The 23,117-nt window shown below is 32.3% G+C and overlaps 1 protein-coding gene across 1 annotated transcript; it reads left to right on the forward strand.

The window, feature by feature from the left end:
• Positions 1-3: 3 nt before the first annotated feature.
• On the forward strand, positions 4-12,316 carry LOC101897676 (23 kDa integral membrane protein). Its single transcript, XM_005179620.4, has 5 exons — positions 4-163; positions 8,177-8,368; positions 9,295-9,456; positions 11,683-11,880; positions 12,050-12,316. Exons 1-5 carry the CDS (start codon positions 104-106, stop codon positions 12,119-12,121), a joined length of 684 nt encoding a protein of 227 aa, XP_005179677.2. The 5' UTR covers positions 4-103; the 3' UTR covers positions 12,122-12,316.
• The last annotated feature ends 10,801 nt before the right edge of the window (positions 12,317-23,117 follow it).

Below are 23,117 nucleotides of genomic sequence, written 5' to 3' on the forward strand. Positions count from 1 at the left end.
AAATTTGATAAGAATAGAAAATGGTTTACAACGTAGCTTTAGTATTGCTCAAGTTTTTACTTAGTTAACACATCGAACGCGAATCAAAACAGAATCGAATAAAATGGATTGCGGTGGAGTGTTTGTGAAATATGTGCTATTTATATTCAATATATTATTTGTGGTGAGAAATAATCGTTCCCATCGAATACGATAAAACAAATAAACTCATTAATGTTTACTTTCACATTCACTATCGTTGGAGTACAGTCATAGTAAAAACAAACGAAAAAAACCAATTAAAATCACGCAATTAATATGAAACTCGGCATAAAGTCATGGACACATTCGTTCATAATTAGTCGGTTTGTGTCACAGTAAAATAACTGTTGATATAATGGCCGACCTCGAAGAAATCCTTTAGTTATGTGTGCCACACCAATGTGCTTTAAATTGTACCGGAATTCTTGGTATCTAACCCCATATCTATCTTAGCCAACTTTTAGTTAATCACCTATGTATACACACTTGTCTATGCTGTTATCTTATCTATTGACAAGAGAATCTCTCGGTTTTATTCCATTGGTGTGTTGGTGAGCAAATAGTGATACAATATTTGTACTCCATCTTATCGGCAAAAGTTCTTCAAGTTCTGTAGCTTCTAATATTCTGCTATTTAATTAAAAAAATAGTAAATAACCAATGCATATAAGTATGTAGGCATATAGAACAAATAATGACGCATATATTTTAGCTGTTATCACCGAACAAAGCCCTTCACAGTAGACGAACTCAATGTCAGTGGCGTGTAACGACATAGCTTTTTGCTTCTTTACTAGGTGACATTTTGAAACTACTAAATTTTGTATTAAATTTGAATGTATTACATTTGTTGAGTGTATTAGTTTTAAATGTATTATTTATTTGCTATACAACATTCCTGCACAAACCCGCGTTTGCTTTCCGTACGCTCATTATTTGCATTTTGCATTATTTTACAATAGTTAAATCGTTGTTCATTCTGGACATCAATAAGATGGAATTATAATGTATTATTATTTAGAAGACAGGCAATTAAACAAAAACTAGCTACATTTTTAACAATTTTAGATAACATTCGAGTTTAAAAAAGTTTAACTAAATTGTAAAGTGTATCGGAAAAGCTATTTCAATGCCTATTAAACATTCTCTTTACATGATTTTGCTTTGCTTTTGTCTGGTTGCTTTCCCATTAGGATTTACTCAGCAACAGTAATTGCAAGAGAGTAACTTTTTTCAGTTGAAAAGATGAGAAAAAGTAAATGTACGGCAATAGACGATATTATCAATTGAAGACAAAACAGTGACTTTGTTTACATTTACATTAACAAACTATATCGGGAAATATAAAAACATAGAACTTAACATGGTAGAAAAATACAGGTATGCGTCTACCTACCGACACAGCTGCTGGGACAATGAATTGTCAAACCAATTTTGGAATTGAAATTTTTGAATGAAAAATTATCGAAATTTGTAAAGATTGTTAAAATACGCTTATTATAATAACCTCCACTTGACGTCGCATAAGAAAACAGATAAAAATCTACTTATATTTGAAAAAAACATGTAAATTTTTTTGACATATCGATATTCCCAAGTGTTGATCCATCTACTTGTCTGCTTCTACCATGGAACTTAAATAGCAGAAAATTTAATAAATTGTTGTCGAAGTCGAGTGACTTTACTAGCCCTGAGTGGCTTCACTGTCCCGATAATCAACAATGGCGGCCTTTGTCGGAAGGGTTCAACTTTAAAACTTTATAGTCCATACCTTTATTTCTCTATGACCATGGCTGATCATTGGGACAGTAGAGTCACTTTGGGCTAGTAAACTCTCATATTCATACCCTTGAAACGATGTCGTCTATATCTGGTGATCCGAATTTATTCAAAGACAAACGGTGAGAACCTTCCTTCGCCTCATTGGTGACCCTCTGCGGGGAAAATAATGCATTTACCAATGTATTATCATAAGCAAATAAAATTTTAAGTTTTTTTGTTATTGTTCCAATACAAAATGTAAAGAATGAAAAACGGATTTTAACCTCAGACCCTAGGTTTCTTTGGACCAAATCCGTTTCAGGACATTTGGAGCCGATCTAGAGATGTCCGTCCGTCCGTCTATCTGGCTGGTGCGCACGATAACTCTCAAAGGGAGTATCCGATTTGCTCCACACTTGGTACATCGTAATATTATTGTCAAGCATAGATCGAGTTCGGAGATGGATAAAATCGGACCACTCCTTCTGGTATATTCTCAATAAAATCTTCAAAACAAATAGTTTACTGCACAGAAAGAGAGAGGATAATCTAATTTTGCTCCAACTTTGCAAATCCTAATATTTACATCATTGCTAGGCCAAGTTCGAAAATAGAAATAGACAGACTTGGCACATATACTCAATGCTTCTATCAACACAAGATTTGTTATAACAATGGTAAAGATCGGGCCATTCCTTCTGGTACCTTCCCCACAAAAGTTATTCAACGTTTTGAATAACCAAAGCTATTATAAAATCCGAAATAAGCATACGGTTTTCTTCGTATTTCACACATCCTATTATTTCTACTAACACAAGATTTCCTGTTAAGATGGGATATATCGGTATACTCCTTCTGGTACCACCCCCCACAAACGGTCAAAATTTTGAATATCCATGAAGCTCACAAAACGCAAAATTAACATCCGATTCCATTCAGACATGGTGCTCGTGCTGATACTTTTTATCTGGTTGAACGAAGTGCGGCGTGAAATCCCTTTATGAAATGTCACAAAATAGACATGACTTCAAGCTTCTTAAGTACATAAGCCTTAAGTCAAATAAATCCTCATAAAGAAGGTTAACCCGACAAAAAGCTCTAATGTAAACATACTATTAATGGGTTAATCCACATACAATTCTGTATTCAAACGCGCCAAATGCCTAACATTTTTAAATTAAAGCTTCTATAAGCTTAGTATTTTAGCTAACCTTTTGTAAAAAGTTTTGCAACATTTTTGGTCTGTTTCAGAACTGCAAGAATGTAAACATTTTTACTACAGTAACCGATTATTCCATTTTGATATGGAAATTCCTAAACTAGTAGATTCTTGAAGGTTCTGGAACATAGCATTTGATTGGAGTCTTGTTTTCGTCTGTTAAAGTAGAATAATTAGAATATACTATTGAGGAGCATTTTTAATCTTTTAGGTGCCCATGGAATGTTTAGACACAAATTTCTCTCTCTCTCTCTTTTTTTTTTTTTTTTGTAGAATTCCTATATTTGTAATTGTCTTTTTCTTGCTAATTAAACAAATATTCTGTTCATTCGAACAGGAATACTAATTTTTAATAGAATAGTAATTTTTTTGTAATATAGTGCTAATATAGTTTGATGTCATGATATTTGTTGACTGTTCAATACGACGACGTGTTCACACATTTTATCGATATTGATAAGAATGGAGTGCATATGAATCATACTCATTTCGAAATTATGCTCTCTAGGATTGTCACAAAATATGTTTCATGATTCTTTATTTTTGACGCAAAGTGATTAATGACACACACTTGTACGTAGAATTGATGAAGACGGTGAGAGTACATAAAACGCTTTTATGACTTGCTTAAGCCATTGGCTGACTTCGTCGTAAAAAATGAGCATCATCGCTGAACAAACTGCATGTGATTAACTTTCTCTACAAAACACATACTTTGACACAAAAACATCTATTGTAAGACATAGTTAAATTACAGACCAAACTGCAGATGTTTAACAGTAAAAAACGAAAAGTACGTGAGCTGTTTAAAGCAGGGTTGCCATAAAAGGAATAGGTAAAAGATCAACCTTTACATAAAAATTTCCCTTATTCTTTTCGTTTGCTTTAAAAGTGATGACAATAAACAATTTTGCATTGAAATCGCTACAGCTGCTAACTTCAACACCCACTCTCATTTACTTGAGCATGCCCGACACGTCAAATCGTCACATCAAAAATCTGGATAGCCAAGTGACCATTCCAGTAGAAAAACAGTACTCTATGTAATAGGTAAGATGGAATATATAAAACGATAATCTGATTTTGCTCCAACTTTGCAAATCCTAATATTCGCTTGCTAGGTCAGGTGCGAAAATGGACAATATCGATTCACCCACAAAGGGTCAAAATTTTGAATAATTACAACTCTTATTAAATGTGATGTAAGAGTCTTCAAACTGCCTTCAAATTTCACACATCCCAAGTTGGAATACATCGGTTCACTCCTTCCGGTACCTCCCCCACAAAAGGTCGAAATTTTCAACAAAAAAAAATATTTTCTGTACAGAAAGAGAAGCAATAATCCGATTTTGCTCCACCTTTGCAAATCCTAATATTTACGTTAGTTCAATGTCAGGTGCGAAAATGGACAATATCGGTGCACTCCATTAAGTACCTCCCCCACAAAGGGTCAAAATTTCGAATAATTACTACTCTTATAAAATGTGATGTAAGATTCTAATTGTCTTAAAATTTCATATATCCCAATATTTTTGTAAACCCAGGATCTGGTGTTAAAATGGAATATATCGGTCCACTCCTTCTGTTACCTCCCCCACACATTTTGAATATCCATGAAGCTCATAAAAAGCGAAATAAACATTCAAGATTTTGAAAAACAAAACGCTCAGAGAAAGCGAAATAAATATTCAACACTCTTCAAATTTCACACATACAAACATTTTGCTAATACAATATCTGTTGTGCAGATGATATTTATCTGTGAACCTCTTCACAATTTTCAATATATTTATCTGCCATAACTTGCGAAACAAATCAGCGGTTCTTTACAACTCGCTATATCTAAATATATACTCCTCTTTGCCAGAAACCTGAGATGAAAATGGAATTTATGATTTTCCATAAATTGAATTTAAATGTTCGATTTTCTTATAATATTGCCCATACCAATATTTTTATATGTATTAGATGAAGCATGAAAAACGGTTAACTATATCTGGTACCTCACGCACATGTTAACATTTTCTAAAAATTATCACATATATAAATGATAGGAAGTAACCAATATAGTCCAAACCTGGCACATCGCAATATTTATATCATATTTTTTAGGTCCGATACAAAATGTGCAATATTGGCCCATTCCTTCGGAACCAACTCCACAAGGGGTTAAACATTTGAATAATCATAACAGAAGTCAAAATATATTTAAGTAATCGAACATTGTCTAAGGGTATACATCTGTCTGCAAAACCGACTGATATTTTCTAACTTGTTAATTTAAAAATACATACAATAAAAGAATGATTTCGACATGCCCTGCCTGGCTCTGCCTTATATAAATGTATACATGACACAAGCAAGTTTTTTTTTTTAAGTGTTTTGTCGCACTTACTAAATCTTTATTTCAAAGAAAAATCCAAATGATTCATTTCTGATATTGTAAATAAAATGTGGTAAATAAAAATCTAAGTTGATATTAGTATGGAAAATATAAATACTTCACAAACACTAACAAGGCTTTGGGTGACAGTTATTAGCACAATTATTAATACCTAAATTAAAAAAATACATACTTAATATATTTTGTTTGCTTAAGACTCAAATATGTTTGCCAGTACCTCGGGCGTTAAAATTCGACAAACCTTATCTATAAACATACATTAGTGTGCGCGTGCAACGCACATAGAATATATTTTGTCACTGTTAACATCTTAGCTCAATGGTGGAATAATTGAATCTAAAATCTTCAGATTTTGAAAAATCAAACCATTCGGCTTACAACTGCCTTTCAGTAACCATAACATTTTACATTTCGTAAAATTCTATAGTGGCTTGGAGAGTACATAAAACGCTTATAAAAACTCATCGACTGGCTTCTTCGTATAGGAAAAAGGAGCTTTAGTTCGATTTTGGCCCTACGCTCCTTTGATCTTTTCCGAAGAAGCCAGCCGATGACTTAAGCCAACCAAAAAAGCGTTTTAAGTATTCTTACCTTTAGTTATGTCCATCTGCATATTGAAATTATGAAAGAGTTTGTTATAGTTGTGTTCCAGAGCCTGTAAATTAGTATTTTTTTTCGATATTTTACAAGTTTTGAAATATCGCTCACATAACAAATGTTTTGTGTCGTACAGTCAATGTAGTGTCAGTGAGTGTCATCTATAATCAATTTGAATGAATGCCACTTTTTCAACTTACTTTGTCATCATATTTTTTTGGAAAGTGAATTATAAACGTATTTTACGCTTTGAATGAAAAGTGAGCTTTTGCAAAAAAATTTTTGTAGGTGTGATATAAAGTTATATGTTATTTTATAAATCAGTTTGAATCTGCTTGAACATCATGTATTTCAATGATGTGGTTTTTTCGAAATCCTAAAATCAGTCAAATGCTTATTCTTACAGGGTGAGATAAAAAAACTGCAACAAAGTTAAACGCCATAATTTGTACATTTTTTTTTTAATTTTATTGAATGAAAGCAAAAGTACGAATTATGGCCTTCAAACGGCCAATGAAAACGTCACACGCTGCTCGAATGCTGATCTGCAGTATTTTGGCCCATTCCCGGCGATGCGCTTGCTTGAGGTTGTCGACACTTTGGTATTTTTTAGTGCCAACCTTGCTTTCCAAAATACTCCAGACACAATAGTCCAACGGATTGGTATCCGGAGATTTTGGTGGCGAGGAACCTCATTTTGTAACCATTCTTGGGTGGCGCGTGCTGAGTGCGATGGTACTGAGTCCAGTTGGAATGTACAAGGTCTGCGGCCAATATGTTTGCGTGCCCAAGGCTTTAATACACCCTCCAGAATATTTTCGAGATAATATTCAGTTTTAAATCTAATATCACGGTCGATTAATACGAGCGGAGAGCGACCGTAAGCTATTATGGCGGCCCACACCATCACCATGGCCGGCGCTTGAGTTCTGGTGGCCAACCGAGAGAAAAACAAATTCGGCAGTTCACCATTTTCGGCCAAGCGAAGCAACTCTTTTGAGTCTATTTTCATTCATTCAGCATTTAAATGCTGGAGTGCTCTAACGATAGCCACTTGTGGGTTTCCGGCCAAATACGAAGAAATACCATGAAAAATCGAACCATTCCATAATCAAGTCTTACGTAACTTATGAGGCTAATATTTTAGTTTTTTATCCCTCTTTGACTTTAATACCCTCTAAATGGCGCGAACATGACATAATATTTGGTCGGAAATGATTTTTTCCAGATGTACGCTTATATTTAAGGTAGAACTACAAAATTTAAATTCAAGGACATTAAATAAAAATTATAATCGTATGATTGCATGAGATTACTTTGGTAATTTGGTAGACCTCGTCATGTTTTGGGACCAAGGCCTATAAGCTTACATGCAAAGTTTGCTGTCAAAAGATAGAATTGTGATTTGAAATTCAAAAACAACTAAGAATATTGTCAAATTGTTGTAAAGGTAATTTTCTTGTGCGTCCTTATATTGGTCTCGTTTAGCAAATACACTTGTAACAAAAATGGGGAATAATTGCTGCAATGTTACTCTTCCTCCTTAGACGCATTTTTTGCAGTATAGCTCCAATATTCCAATTAGGTTTTGTAAATTTTCACCATTTCCAAAAATTTTTGAAAATTGAAGAAAATAATCAAGCAAATAGTTGGATTTCTCCTACTACCTTTTGGTTGTAGCCATGACATTTATAATATTAATGTGTTTGTAGTATGATAGGAAAATACATGCAGTCGCATCGACAAAAATGTTGGGACAATGACCTGTTAAACCGATCTTGAAATTGAAAAATGTTGAATGAAAAATTATTGAAATTCGTAAACATTGTTGAAAATACTGGTATGTTTTCCATTTCCGTAACTAGACAAATTTACTAATTTTAGATTAGTCATGTATAGAAGTTGTTGGAACCGTCCATGGTCCTATGGGCTAGGTAACTGTATTAATTGAAGATAAATACAAGACAAAAAAAGTAAATAGAAATATTGTATGTACATCCTTTGACATTTTTCCATTTCTTTTAATGTTTTTGTTGTTTATACCTTTAGCAAATTATATGATATGCAATTAAACCATAAAACAAGTTCCATTGTAATATTTCATAACTAAAAAACTCTAGGTTAAATTTAATCGACATCTATTTTAAAAAAAAATTATTTTTTTTCCTTTTCAGATATGTGGCATTCTATTAATCATATTCGGATCGATTATGATCTCAAGCATCGGTGACATAAAGGATGTTGTTAGCGCTTATGAAACCCACACCGTTCCAATCGCCATCTTAGTATTGGGTTGCATCATTTTTGTAATTTCCTTCTTGGGATGCTGCGGCGCCATTCGTGAAAACTCATGTTGCACCATGACGGTAAGTAGAATTAATAACATATTCGACGTACAAAGGTCCACTGTGCAACGTTTTTTTGGATTGTTAAAACCATGGTACAATAGAAAGATAAGATAGAGCTACCAGCTGATTACAATTTTTTTTCTAAGTGTGTCCTACTTCTGCCAATTTTGTGTGTGTATTTATTGTACCATGGTTAAAGCCAAACTAATTTGGTTCCAACATAATAAATTATTTGCAACATAAATTATTTGAAATATCCAGGGAACGAAAACAAACTAAACGATTAATGTACATGTCTCGCGAAGACACAAACTTTTAAAATTCATTCAATCGTTTTGTACTTCAAACATAACAAAACCACAAACATTTCAATGCCAAAAGTACACAAAAAATTCGATTGCCTTAATGTGCCTCGGCTGTGAGTTGACAAGCTGTATCGTTTGCGAACGAATCGCCGGTAAACGTTTGCAAACGTTTGCTGTGTGAAATGATGACTGGTACATTAAGAGTTGTTATTCTTATTATTGTTTTTTGTACATTTTTACATTGTACGATGTTCAAAAAATTATAAAAAGAAATTAATTTATCTTAATATTACTTTGTACATTAATTGCGATAAGTTAATATACAAGGAAACGTTTGCAATGAATATGGTACTGTTTCGTTTCCAATGTTGCGTCATCCAACAGAGTACATTTCAGTTTTGTTTCCACTCATCTACACAAACAGTACAAAACAACAATTCCCGTTATTTTAATATCAGTTTTTTTTTTCGCTTTGTACTTCGAGAAAATGCAAAACAAAACGATTGCAAACGTTTGATATAGTTTATTTTCGTATGCTGGTAATATCAATGTTTGCAAATACAACTCTGATTTAAAACTTGCACAATGCTATCTGTTCTGATAATGCAATCCAACAAATAATGTGATTTCTTCTTGCAGTATTCCGTCATTATGTTTGCCCTGTTCTTGTGTCAATTGGCTTTGATTATTTTCATTTGGGTACAACGCGATAAGATATTGAGCAGCATGGATAGTGCCATTAAGACTGTTTGGGATCAACGAAAAACCGACAGAAGTGTCATGGATGGCATTGAATTGAGCGTAAGTATTTTTATTACATTGTGTGTAATTTTTTTTAGCTAAATTAAATCAACCATCTCTGCTATTTTTATTAAAATATGAAATGTCTCTTATAGTACATTTACAGTTTACTGAGTTTATTAAACCCATTGGATTTAAATTACCAATTACATTGCATATACGTCAAAACAAGGAGGTTACGCCAGAAATAAGTTCTATTGTAAACATACTATTAATGTAGAATGGGTGATTGCTCACTTTTAGTTTAATAGCGAGAATACAAAGAAAGATTTTTTCAGGCACCGGATGGCTTTTGCATGAAAGACAAAGGAATTAGGGTGACCTAGTTCAAAGTATGGGGTGAAATTGAACTAAGTCAACCTAAACTAATTCGTTCTCTTACGAAAAAGCCAGCCGGTTACTCATGAGAAAAAAAAAAAACATTGTTCCATGTATTAGTACCTTAATTTTCCCTAAGTTAATGTTTTTTTTTTTCGTTTTTAAAGCTCAGAATGTTTGCAACTAAATTGCATTTACTAATCTAATCTTAACGATTTTTAACGGATTTTTTAATTATTCAATGCAGCAACACATAACAAACAAGTTCTGGTAAAACTGCTATCAGACGATAATGGTTTTACGTGTAGTGTCAAATTTTCCATATGAAGAAGTTGCACACTTCGTTTGATGCATGGACGACATTTCGTTTGTGAAATACATGAGTAAAGTACATATGTACTTTTTCGATCACAGCGGGCCTATTTTCATCAAAATCAAAAGTAGGTGTGTCAGGTTACTTTTCCAGCAAGAATTGTCCAGCAACTTCTTTCTGAGAGAGTAAGGTAGTTTTGTTTTCTTTTGCAAGGAAAAGGCGAAAAGTAAACAGACTGCAACTAATCAGCTGATTTGTCAAAACAAACCAATTTGTCCTCCATAAGGAGAATTAAAACAAAGGAACCAATACTAATTTTACAAGTTTTTTAAATAAAAATGTTGAAATAGCCTTTTATTTTCTTATTACATATTAACATTTACGTTTTTCACATTTTGTAAATTCAAAAACTATTAGTCTTGCCAATTCCAAAAAAATATTTTCAAATTGAAAGCACAAAAATAAATAAACAAACAATAGAAAACACCTGATTGAGTGTCGATGAATGAGAAGAAGAAGAGTTGCAAGTGATTGCAAGAAGAAATTTGTCCAGCAAGAATTTGCAAACGCTCACTGAAAGAACTGCCAAAATGTCTCTATCCAACCGCTCTCTTTTGCAGAACTTTTGAGTTAACAGACGACTTCCAGTAAAAATTGTTACAAATTTTAGGGTAACCAGACACACCTAGTGTTGTTTATACGTTGGGTGAAAGTATATAATATTTTGCGGTAAAAATGCATCCATAAAGTATAATAATTTTTTGGCAAAAAATAATAATTATAATTTTTTACTCACGTATTTATTAACTGAAATGTAATCACACGCTTGTCCAAATATAAATCGCTCTCTTTTGCAACAATTGTTATATATTTTAGGGTAAGCAGACAGACCTACTTTTTTCTCACAAACACACGTATGGATATTTCTGTAGGACAATTATAATTATACTCATGGCACAATTACAGACGGTAGAACAAAACTACCCCCAAATACAATTTTTTTATTTGGTTCCCTTATTCTGTCAAAACATATACACATTTTGTGTATGTGTGTGTATTGTTTTGAATAAAAAATACAATAATTTGAAATTCAAAATTGGTTGCAAAATAAATGCAACATTTCTACGTAAATAGATAGCAAATCGTATAATTTTGTGATCAAAATGTATTACCCTACTATTTTAGATTCCATCTTGTGGAATAACCCCGAAATTACATTCTTATTTCGCTGGTTTTTCTCAATATAAGAATTTTGTTTAAAAAATCAAAATAAACAAAGCTTACTGTTGCATATTTAAAATATTTTTGACACTATAAGACTCCACCACAGAGTTGCATTTTTGTAGTTTCTTTGAAGTTGAGCAACCTTTCTTATTGAGCCATGATTATACTGTGTGGCCCTTATTGCATTAGTCATTGAAATCCTTTCTTTCGATGGGTGTCCAAAATTCACTTAAAAAGATATAATATATGATAAAATATGAAGATAATGCCACCGCTCTCTCCCACTCTCTTTCTATTTTATTAATAATTATATTTGCAATATTTTTTATAAAAATTGTTAAATTAATATATAACATCTTTCTTTTGAACAGCTTAAATGTTGCGGTTATACCTCACCTACTGATTATACATTGGAAGGCGTTCCCAAGTCTTGCTGCGGTCCCTCTGCAACTAGCTGCTCTTTGGTGGAGGCCCTTCCACGTCCCGGTTGTAAAACAGCATTCGACAGAATGTGGTCCAAGAACATTGATATCATTCGTTATGCTGGCTTGGGTGTTGCCGGTATTGAGGTATGTATATGCTCTGTTCCAGAACCTGCAATAATCTACTAGTCTTGCAATTTTTTTTTTTTCGATATCATAAAGCAGTGAAAACTTACATTCTTGCAGTTCTGGAGCAGACAAATATATTTATTGTATTCTGTTTAATTTTTATTTGTTTTTTTTTTTTTTTTTGCAGTTGATTGCTTTCATCTTCGCTTGCTGTCTGGCCAATCAAGTACGAAATGCCCGTCGGAGGGAATACTACTGAAAAATAAAGAAATAAATTAATCGTGAACATTCAGCAATTAATACAAATATTTAAATATATATTATGTGTATAAAATGTTTCCTATATATGTTATAACTTTTTCTGTTTATTAATTTAACATCGAACAATAACAACACAAATCCGACTAATATTACCAAAAAATACAAATAAATTAATAAAATATGTTTTTTTTTTCATTTTTACTACACTAGTGTGTAGGATAACTTTCTCTACAAAAAATAACTCAGTAGCTTGCACTAAAATTTAACAATTCAGTTTAAAATATTTGTGTTGGTTTTAGAATAGTTGAGATGAGTTTATTCTGTCAAATTTGTCCACAATCGATAACCATATTTTCTTTTCTCTCCTTAAGACTACGATATTCTGATTTGTAGTTAAACATACTGTTATGAAATAGTTCTCCTTGTGGTCGTTGTTTTATCAATGACACGTCAAATGATGACATGCGACGCTAATGTGAAAGATATCAGAGAATAAACGTTACGTGTGATAGTGTTTGAATTTGCTTCTAGTGTATCACAATTTCCAAGATCTACTATATTGTGGCGCCATAATAAAAATGAAAGCTGTTGATGTGCTGGTAGCAAATTTAAAGGACTGCAAGATGTAAAAGTTTTTATACCCTCAGCCATATGGCAAAGACATAGAAGTATTAAGATGGGACAAGACAGAGTCAAAATATTGTCACCAGGTGTAAATACCTCTGTTGTTACGATATCAAAACAACAAAATCACCAATGTTAGGTTTTTTTTAACAGCAAATACAATTTTCGATTAATTGAAAACGTCAGTGGAATGCAATTTTTAGTTCAAATTTGTGCGCCCCTATTTGGAAAGGAGGGTATATTAACTTTGTCATTCCGTTTGTAACATCCTTAAATATTCGTCGCAGACCCCATATAGTATATATTCATAATCAGTATAAAATTCTAAGTTGATTTAATGGTGTCCGTCTATCTGACTGTCTGTCTGTCTGTTGAAATCACGATACAGCCCACATTATTTGACGTAGAGCGCCAAAATTTATCAGAGTAATTTGTATTATGTCTAGGAAAGAGAAAGGATAATCCGATTTTTCTCCAACTTTACAAATTGTAATATTTGCATCAGTGCTAGGCCAGGTGCAAAAATGGACAATATACGTCTACTCCATCAAGTACCTCTCCCGAAAAAGGGTCAAAATGTTCAACAATTAAATGTGATGTAGGAGTCCGATTGTCTTCAAATTACACACATCACAACATTTTTATCAACTTAAAGTCTTGTGGGATATATCAGTCCACTCCTCCTGGTACCTTCCCCACAAAGCGTCAAAGTTTTGGATAACAACAACGAATAAAATGAAAGAAGCATCCGGTTTTCTTCATATTACACACATATCATTATTTTTACTCAATATCTGGTGTGAATATCGAATATATTGGCGCACTTATCTGGTACCTTACCCACAAAGGGTCAAAATTTTGAAAATCCAGTAAGCTCATAAAACACGAAATTAACATCCGATTCCATTCAGACATGGTACATCCTTATATTTCCATCAAAACAAGCTCTATTGTAACCAGAAACCTAATATTAATGTGGATTTTCTTGTAATTTTGCCCATACCAATAGTTTTATCTGTATTAGATGAAGTATGAAAATTGAATACTTCGGTCGACTATACCTGTATATACTTTATACTAGTGGCTTAGAAATGACAGCAGTCAGTAGTTGGTTGAAGTTTTTTCATATATATATAGTGCAAAAATTCTTATGTAAATACTAAGTATACGTATACTCTGTGATAACCTATTATATTTTAATTAAGTGATAATATATGAGGTAGTTTGTTAACATTATTTCTTTGGCAATGTAACAGTTAACGACGCACACTTGCTGTACAAAAATAAACATTTTTAAATAAATTCATGGTAGAATCAAGGAGGTTAAGTCGTGCAAACATATATTTACAATATTTTCAAAAATTATTCATTTGACAACATCTCATTGTCAAAATTTGTATTTATAAATCCATTGCACATACACGAATCAGAGATGGGAACCTGTTTTTATATAGAGAAATGTAAAAAGGTAAATTAGCGAAAATGCACAGATGGGCATGCTTTTTTAAATGACTTTACCTTCTTACTTTTACCATGAATAAATTATCAAAATCATCTGAAGGTAGTCCTTTTCCGATCAAAACATTAACATTTTGCTATTGTTCGTTTTTGTATGTGTTTAACATAAAAATACAATTGCAAATACAAATACATTCATTCAACTTTTCTAGCGGGAAAACGTGAATATTTTTGTACAGTATGTCAGATATTGGGTAAGAGCATGTTAGAATTAAAAAGCTAAAGACTTGCAATCATATGTTTTTTGTTTTCAAAATTATTCATTTGACAACATCTCATTGTCAAATATATATTTATAAATCCATTTAATGGCAAAATACAAGCTTTTTTTCTTTTTTATTTCAGGTTTACACTTAACAAATGTGAAAGCGATGTCTGATTCTTTTGTTGCAATAAGAACATAGTATACATATATAAGATTTTCTCATATTTTTGGCAAAATATAAAAACATTTGGCACTGTATTAAAATGTCTTCTTTATTAATGCCAAATTGGGGAACATCTAAAAGTATGCTAAATAAAGTCTGCTTACATGTGACCATGGTACAATGAAGAGAAGGAAGGCTAACTTTGAAAAACTTGCAAGTATAGAGGTCTACCTTTTTGGCTTGTTATGTCAGAATTAGTATCAAAACAATAAAAAATCAAACAACTTTTTTTTTTGAATAAATAATTAAAACCCGCGAAAACTGAATGAAAGATCAACATTGCTTTTCAAAATCATGTTTTATATATCTCTAAAGGTTTATTTCGATACTGTCGATGCATACGTTGAAACAAACATTTTTTTGTTATTGAAAAGAAAACATATGCATAAACAAACATAGTTGACATATTAAGCCATGCATGTGACTAACAGTACGTTTATATATATGGGGGTTAACCCACTGGATTTGGATTTAAATTGTCATATCCATTACTTTTACTTCAAATAAATCCTCTCAAAGTAGGTTAACTCTACAAAAAGTTCTAACGTAAACATGACATAACATCTGTAGTGGAATTCGACGAAACCAAAGTAGTCGCTAAGACCTACCCATGGTAGAAGAATATAGGTAGACGCATCGACGCAGCTGCTGGGACAATGAACTGTCAAACCCATTTTGGAATTAAAAATGTTGAATGAAAAATTATTTAAATTTGTAAAAATTGTTGAAAAATGCATATCTTTACAACCCACGATTTGTGTCGTATAAGAAAACATATAAAAATCTACTTATATTTGAAAAGAAATTTAAAAAATTTTGACATATAATGCTCCCAAGCGTTGATGCATCTACCTGTATTTTTCTACCATGGACCTACCGATAGATACCAATGTTGTCAACTTTAACTTCTTTTGTATATCATACTTTTGGGTTTTAAATATACCTATTTTGGTCGATAACTCAAAAAATGAGTTAGAGAATCCACTACTGATCTGTTCCAGAACTTCAAGAATGTAAAAGTTTTAAGAACGATAAATGATTTTCCATTTATGATATCGAAAAAAAATGCAAATCTAGTAGATTCTTGCAGGTTCGGTTTTTTCGTATAGTAGCCATGTCATATACAAACATTTATACAGTTTTTGAAGGTGTATGTGTTGTTTTGAACCGTACCGTACAAATAAATACTCATCTTCGCCACCATAATAAATTGTTTTATACGACCGTATTACTCATAATCCATATCCTCATATCATTAAATTTTTTACAAGCGTACAAAAGCATTTTTGTGAGAATTTTCCAGAAAAAAAGTTATTTGTGATGGAATTCAAGCGTGATAGTGTGATTTCTTTATATTTGGCAGCAAAACCACAAATGGTTGTCGTTAGAGCACTCCATCATTTAAATGTGAACAATTTTTTTGTGTCTCGTATCATCGCTCGTTACCGTAATACTGGTAGCATAGCACAACGTCAAGGAAGTGGACGGAAGAAAACAGCAACATCAGCAGAAATGGTTCGAAAAATAAAGAAGCGACTCGATCGAATTTGTTTTTCTCCGATGAGAAAACTTTCGTTGTCCAACAGTTTGTAAACAAACAAAATGATATTGTTTACTTGCCAAAGAGGTCAGCTGAAAATGTGCATCTTCGGTTGGCCACCAGAACTCAAGCGTCGGCCAAAGTGATGGTGTGGGCCGCCATAACAGAGGATGGTCGCTCTCCGCTAGGATTAATCGACCGTGGCATCAGAATAAATGCCGAATGTTATCGCGAAAATATTCTGGAGGGTGTATTAAAACCTTGGGCCGCAGACCTTGGAAATTCCAACAGGACTCAGCACCATCGCACTCAGCACGCGCCACCCAAGAATGGTTATAAAATGAGGTTCATCGCTTAATTTCCAGCTCACAATGGCCACCAAAATCTTCGGATACTAATCCGTTGAACTATTTTTTGGAAAGCAAGGTTGGCACTAAATATACCGAAGTGTCGATCACCTAAAGCAAGCGCTTCGTCGGGAATGGGCCAAAATACCGCAGAGCAACATTGGGGTAGCGTGTGACGGTTTCATTGAAGGCCATAATTCGTGTCAAAGGTGACCAATTCGAACAAATGTAAACTTTTTCTAAAATTTGATGCTATTTTCGATATTTTTTGCTTTCATTTAATAATATTTACAAAAAAAAAATGTAAAAATTATGGCGATTGACTTTGTTGCAGTTTTTTTATCTCACCCTGTACATACATTAACCTTTTGCGGTGAAAAACGTCGAAGATGTAGTTTGAATACTAGGATCAAGTCTTCCCGACAATTTCATACGTAATTGTGAAATCTCTAATTTACTTTTTTTACGAAGAAGCCAGCCGATGACTTAAACCAATAAAAAGCTGTTAGCTGAGATATTTTCACCTGGTGACAATATATTGACTCTGTATTGTCCTATCTTTATACTTCTATATCTTTGTTCGAGTCAAAAACCTAAAATGGTAAAGACTACACAAAATGAATTCTCTGAGCCAAAGACATTGAAGTATGAATATAGGACCAGTGAAGACATAAAACTGTAAAGATTGGACAAAATGCATATTGCCGTTTAATGTCTCGATCAGTCAACAGATGTCCGACGACAGGCAAAGAATGCATTTGGAATATTACAGAAACATGTTATACCAAAAACGGCAATTTTTTGAAAATTTCCAAATTCGTTCCAAATGGTGGAGGGTATTTAGAGTTCGGCCCGGCCGAACTTACTGTTTTTTAACATGTTTTATTTCTTTATGTATTTATTTATTTTGGAGCACAGAAGGAAGTCCAGAGAATTGCAAACTAAAAAAGAAGAAGAGATCGCAGAATAAGAAAAATTATCAAAACATTCATAATTAAAAAAATTATAAACATTGAATTTAAATAACGATAAAATAATATTGATAGACATCCAAATTATTTTTATATATATATATATATATTTTAAATTTAATTAAATAGTATAAGTATGTTTTGTGATGTTCTTTCTTAATGTTTCAATATAAGGATGTTTAACGCCAGGACCCTTTAAACTTTATCTAATACTATACCTATACTATTATGAGGTGTTACAAAGTTGACGTTTGAGGACCAGACCCCGAGACCGCTAGCAGCCGGATGGTCACTTTTAACGCCGCCAATCAGGATTACGTAACAGATTCTTGCAGGTTCTGGAACAGAGCAATTGTCACCAGGTTTAAATGCCTCTGTTTTTATGATATGGTAACAACATCATAAACAATGTTCGGTAATTTAAACCGCTAAAACAATATTCAAATAATTGGAAGGTCTATGGGATAGTATTTTGAAACCAAATTATTGGATTATTTTGTAAATTACCTGAATTTTTTGTAAATTGCCTTGTCAAATTTTACTGGATAGAAAAATGGTTTCCATTTCTGATTTGTGCATATACAATCAAAGACCTAAAATGGTAAAGACTAGACAAAATGCATTCGAAGACCTTAAATGGTAAAGACTAGACAAAATGCATTCTGAGCAAATGGTTTGTGGCTGTACTACTTTAAATAACAGCATATGACAAAAGCATGTTAATATAAAAAACACAATTATAGGAAAGAATGACAGGTAAAAGTTTGGATAATCCAAAATATTGGTTTCAAAATTTTTTTCCATATACCTTCCCAAATGATTGCATACTTCCTTAGCGGTTTAAATTGCTTAAAATATTACGATATCATAACAACAGAGGTATTTTTCACAGGGTTGCCATATTTTACTCTGTCTTGTCCTATCTTTATACTTCTATCACTGCCTTTACACGATGCAATTTTTAGCTGGCATTTTTATCAATTCTCTTTTAAAATTTCTGCGTAAATCTTCGCGCCTTTACACGGTGGCATTTTACGATAATAGTGCTTGGCATTTTTTCTGACATTTTATTTTATTCAGTATTTCGTATAGAGCTAATTGTTTGTAACAGATATTTATAAAGAAGTGATTTAAAATTAAATGTGTGAATATAAAGAAGAAATGATGGAAAAAGTTATTTGAGGTTTTAAATATTGCAATATTAACTTTTATTTTAACTTTCTTTTTTTACTTTTTAATACTTCCAATTAATTTTCATATAATTCACTATACAATTCAATCACTAAAAACATCACATCACAATTAAAGAAACGCATCAAAAATTACAATAAAGAAATGTCAAAATCATAAAAAATTCGGAAGAAGCAAAAAGAGAAATGCAAAGAAAATGGCATGTAACCCTGTGCGGTGGCTTATCGTGCCATTTTTTCTTCTATCCTTGTCTCTCTACACCTTTTACCAACAAAAAAAAAATGGCATAGTTAAAAAATGTCACCGTGTAAAGGCAGTGTATGTCTTTAATACAATAGATTTATGAATATACCTTTTCACAATGAGAAGTTTTCAAATAAATAATTTTGAAAAAAAAATTGTAAAAATATGATAGCATGACTTTACCTTCTTGACTCTACCATGGGCAAACGTTAAGAGTAAATAATTCAAAAATATAATTTTTGCAATTTTTTCGATGTCATAAGGGGAAAACCGGCTGTCTTAGTAAAAAGCATGGTAAAATTAAGAAAGTAAAGTCATTTCAAATAAGCATAGCCATCTCTGCGTTTTCTGTAATTAAACTTGTCAGGTTCCCATCTCTGATTTGTGTATGCATAACGGATTTACAAGTATAAATGTTGACAATGAGATGTTGTCAAATGAATAATTTTGAAAAAATTGTGAACATATGATTGCATGACTTTACCTTCTATTATACCATAGTAAAAAACATTTTAAATTTTTGCAGTTCTGGAACAGGCCAATATTATGGAGGGTATATTTGCTCTGTTTCAGAATTACAAGAATGTAAACGATAGGCGATTTTTCCTTTATGATATCGACAAAAAAATTGCAAAACAAGTAGATTCTGGTAGGTTCAGGATCAGAGCAATTATGTTTGTCCTTCCGTTTATAACTCCTCAAAATAAGCATTTTAGATCCCATAAAGTATATATATTCTTGATCAGCATAGGATTCGATGTCGATGTAGCCGTGTCCGCCCGCCTGTGGAAATAACTCTAGCTACCGAACGAAATGAAGTTTGAATTGAGATGCATTTAAGGTCCAAAAATTGTATTGAAAATGGGCCATATAAGTCCACATTTTAATATAGTCCTCATATATCTATACCGTCACCTCCACTTACAAAAAATTGCTTTTAAAGGTTCATGTTTTTTTTGTATAACCCCCATATAACGCTAGCTCCCTTTATTCGGTATTTTAATGATGTTAGTTACATTTTTCAATAGAATAGTTCCAAGCTTGACATTTGCAGTTCATAATACACACAGCCCTTGCTGTCAGATAACTGGCTATATAAGTCGAAGTTCTCATGGTATAATAAAATAGTAAGGTACTGATTTTAAAATGAGGAAAAATATTGAATAAATTAAAACAACTTGTTGGATGCATATTTGACAGGAAGCTGCATTTCAGTATTTATACAAAGCTGTTCTACCTTCTTTATGTACCATGGAAGTTCTCCTAAGCTGGGAATACATAAAGCGCTTATTTGGCTGGCTTCTTCGGAAATGAACAAAGGAGCCTAGGGCCAAAATCGAACTAGGTCAACCTAAAACTCCTTTGTTCATCTACGAAGAAGCCAGCCGATGACTTAAGCCAGCCAAATATGCGCTTTATGTATTTCCAGCCTTATAGCCTCATATAATAAGGTGTGTCTGGTTACCCTAAAATTTGTGACAATTATTGCAAATTGTTACTGGAATTCGACTGTTAACTCAAAAGTTCTACAAGTGAACAATTTTGACAGCTCTTTCACTGAAAGTTAACAATTTCTTGCTGGACAAATTTCTTCTTGCAATCATTTGCAACTCTTCTTCTCCTTCCGGTGATTTATATTTGGACAAGGAAATTAAAAACATTTCTATTGTTTAACAACATATTAATTCTTGTTTTTCGGCTCATTTTTAAGTTCTGCATGATTAATCTCTGTTTATGACGAACAAAATGTTTTGTTTTGGCAAATGATGATTGCTTGCTGGGATTTCGTCAGTTTACTCTTCACAGGTTTCTTGCAAGAGAGATAAAACCAGCGATGCCAACTTAGTGCTTTTCGCGCTATTTATGGTGCTTTTTAGACCCCCTAAAACGCCAAAATAGTGGGCATAGCGCGAAACGAAAAAAAAAGCACTGTACGTACGCTTTTCATCTTTTCTGTTGGTGCTTTTAGCGCGTTTTAGATTTTTAAATATGACAATGTTTATACATTCGAATATTTTGATAGTATGACATCTACTTGTCGCAAGTTCTTTACTGCAAATTCTTTACGTGTCATTCCTGTCATTGAAGTTCTTTTGTTTACTCTTTTTTATTAAACCAACCAAGAATTTTGTGTATTATAAACCAATTGAAAGAAAAGTGAAATGAACGAGAAAAAAAACGTAAGTTTATACATGGCTGCTTTGTTGTACGAGTATACAAAACTTCAACTGAATTTGAAGCTATGGGTTTTATGGGTGAACATAATTGTTTGTAAAAATGTATATGTCTGCAATTTTTAACCACATGTCAAATGTTCCTAATATATCATATTTTTTTAAAAATATGTATGCACTTATATACATGAAATATTTATATATGTTGTTGTTGATTTAAGACACATTTTTCAATGGAATTGTCTGCAATTCTACACAAGGAGTTCTTTGTGTGTACTTTACCCCCTGAAATAGAATTGTCGGTAAGGTCCACAATATCGTATATCCTCAATATATCGGCATCTTCCGATATTGGGTATTTTTGTAGATTTTAACAGAATCTTTAATGGATTTTTTTTTGTAAATTTCCTAATTCGTTTTAAATGGTGGAGGGTATTCAAAGTTCGGCCCGGCCGAACTTACTGCTTTTTTACTTGTTTAAAAATATGTATGCGCTTATATACTTGAAATGTTTATATAAGATACGATCTAAATTTTTGAATAAAACAGTATTTAGTTAAAAAAAAGGTTTTTATTGACAATTTTGGTTAGAAAAAAATACATAGCGCTTTTTACGCTTTTTTAAAGAAAATTTTTACGCCATTTACGCTTTTCTGGTTTTTAATTACGCTTTTAGCTCTCAAAATGTTGGCAACACTGGATAAAACTATCTTACTCTCTCAGAGAGAAACTGCTGGACACAGTGTTGCCAACATTTTGATTAATAACTATAAACCAGAAAAGCGTAAATGTCGTAAAAATTTTTGTAACCAAAATGCAAAAATTGTCAATAAAACACTTTTTTTAAACTAAATTATATATTTTTTTAAACTATATGATATATTGGAACATTTTACAAGTGGTTAAAACTTACAGACATAAAAATTTTAACAAACAATTATGATCATCCATAAAACACATAGCTTCCAATGCAGTTGAAGTTCTGCAAACTCGTAGAACAAAGCAGCCATGTATGAACTTATGTTTTTTTCTCGTTCATTTTACTTTTCTTTCAATTGATTTATAATACACAAAATTTTTCGTTTTATTTCCGTTTATTAAAAAAGAGTTACATGTGCAACAAAAGAACTTCAACGACAGGGATGAAACCCACGTAAAGAATTTGCAGTAAAGAACTTGCGATAAGTAGATGCCATACTATCAAAATATTCGAATGTATAAAGTTAATGTATTTTGACAAACTTAATATACCCTCCATACTATGGTGGAGGGTAAAAAAAGCGTACGTACAGTGTTTTTTAAGCTGCTTCTGTTCTTGTTATTTTTAACCTTAACCTTTAACCTCAGACAGAAGTGGCTGGAAAAATAACTTATTAGTTATGTATCGAACAATTATAAAATTATAAGTGTCAATATTAAAACGCTGGATATTAACCTTTTCTTTCTTTTTTCACTTTAATTTTGAATATATAAAGAAAAAATGCGGAAATTGAATGAAAGGCCTATATTTGTTTTCAAAATTATACTACAGATTTACATATTTCGCTACAAATAGTGTAATTTTTGTCCATAGATACGTTGTCATCATAGTAAAATTAAGAAGGTAACGTCATTTCAAATAAGCATTCCCATCTTTGCATTTTCTGTAATTTAGCTTGTCAAATTTCATTGCATGGAAAGAAGGTTCCCATCTCTGATTTGTGTATGTACAATGGATTTATAAATATACATTTGACAATGAGGTGTTGTCAAATGAATAGTTTCGAAAGAAAAATTTGTAAACATATGATCTCATGATTTTACTTTCTTAATTCTACCATGGTTGTAATACACATTTTTAATTTCATACGATTAAAAAGAACGCACACATGCGCAAGTTATTCTGGTATGTGAATCCTGGCAAATAATCAATTAATATCGATTGATATCAGTGCCTTACCTTGATTTAATGCATTTAT

Source organism: Musca domestica, unplaced genomic scaffold, assembly GCF_030504385.1.
Source record: "Musca domestica strain aabys unplaced genomic scaffold, Musca_domestica.polishedcontigs.V.1.1 17, whole genome shotgun sequence".
Taxonomy (NCBI): domain Eukaryota; kingdom Metazoa; phylum Arthropoda; class Insecta; order Diptera; family Muscidae; genus Musca; species Musca domestica.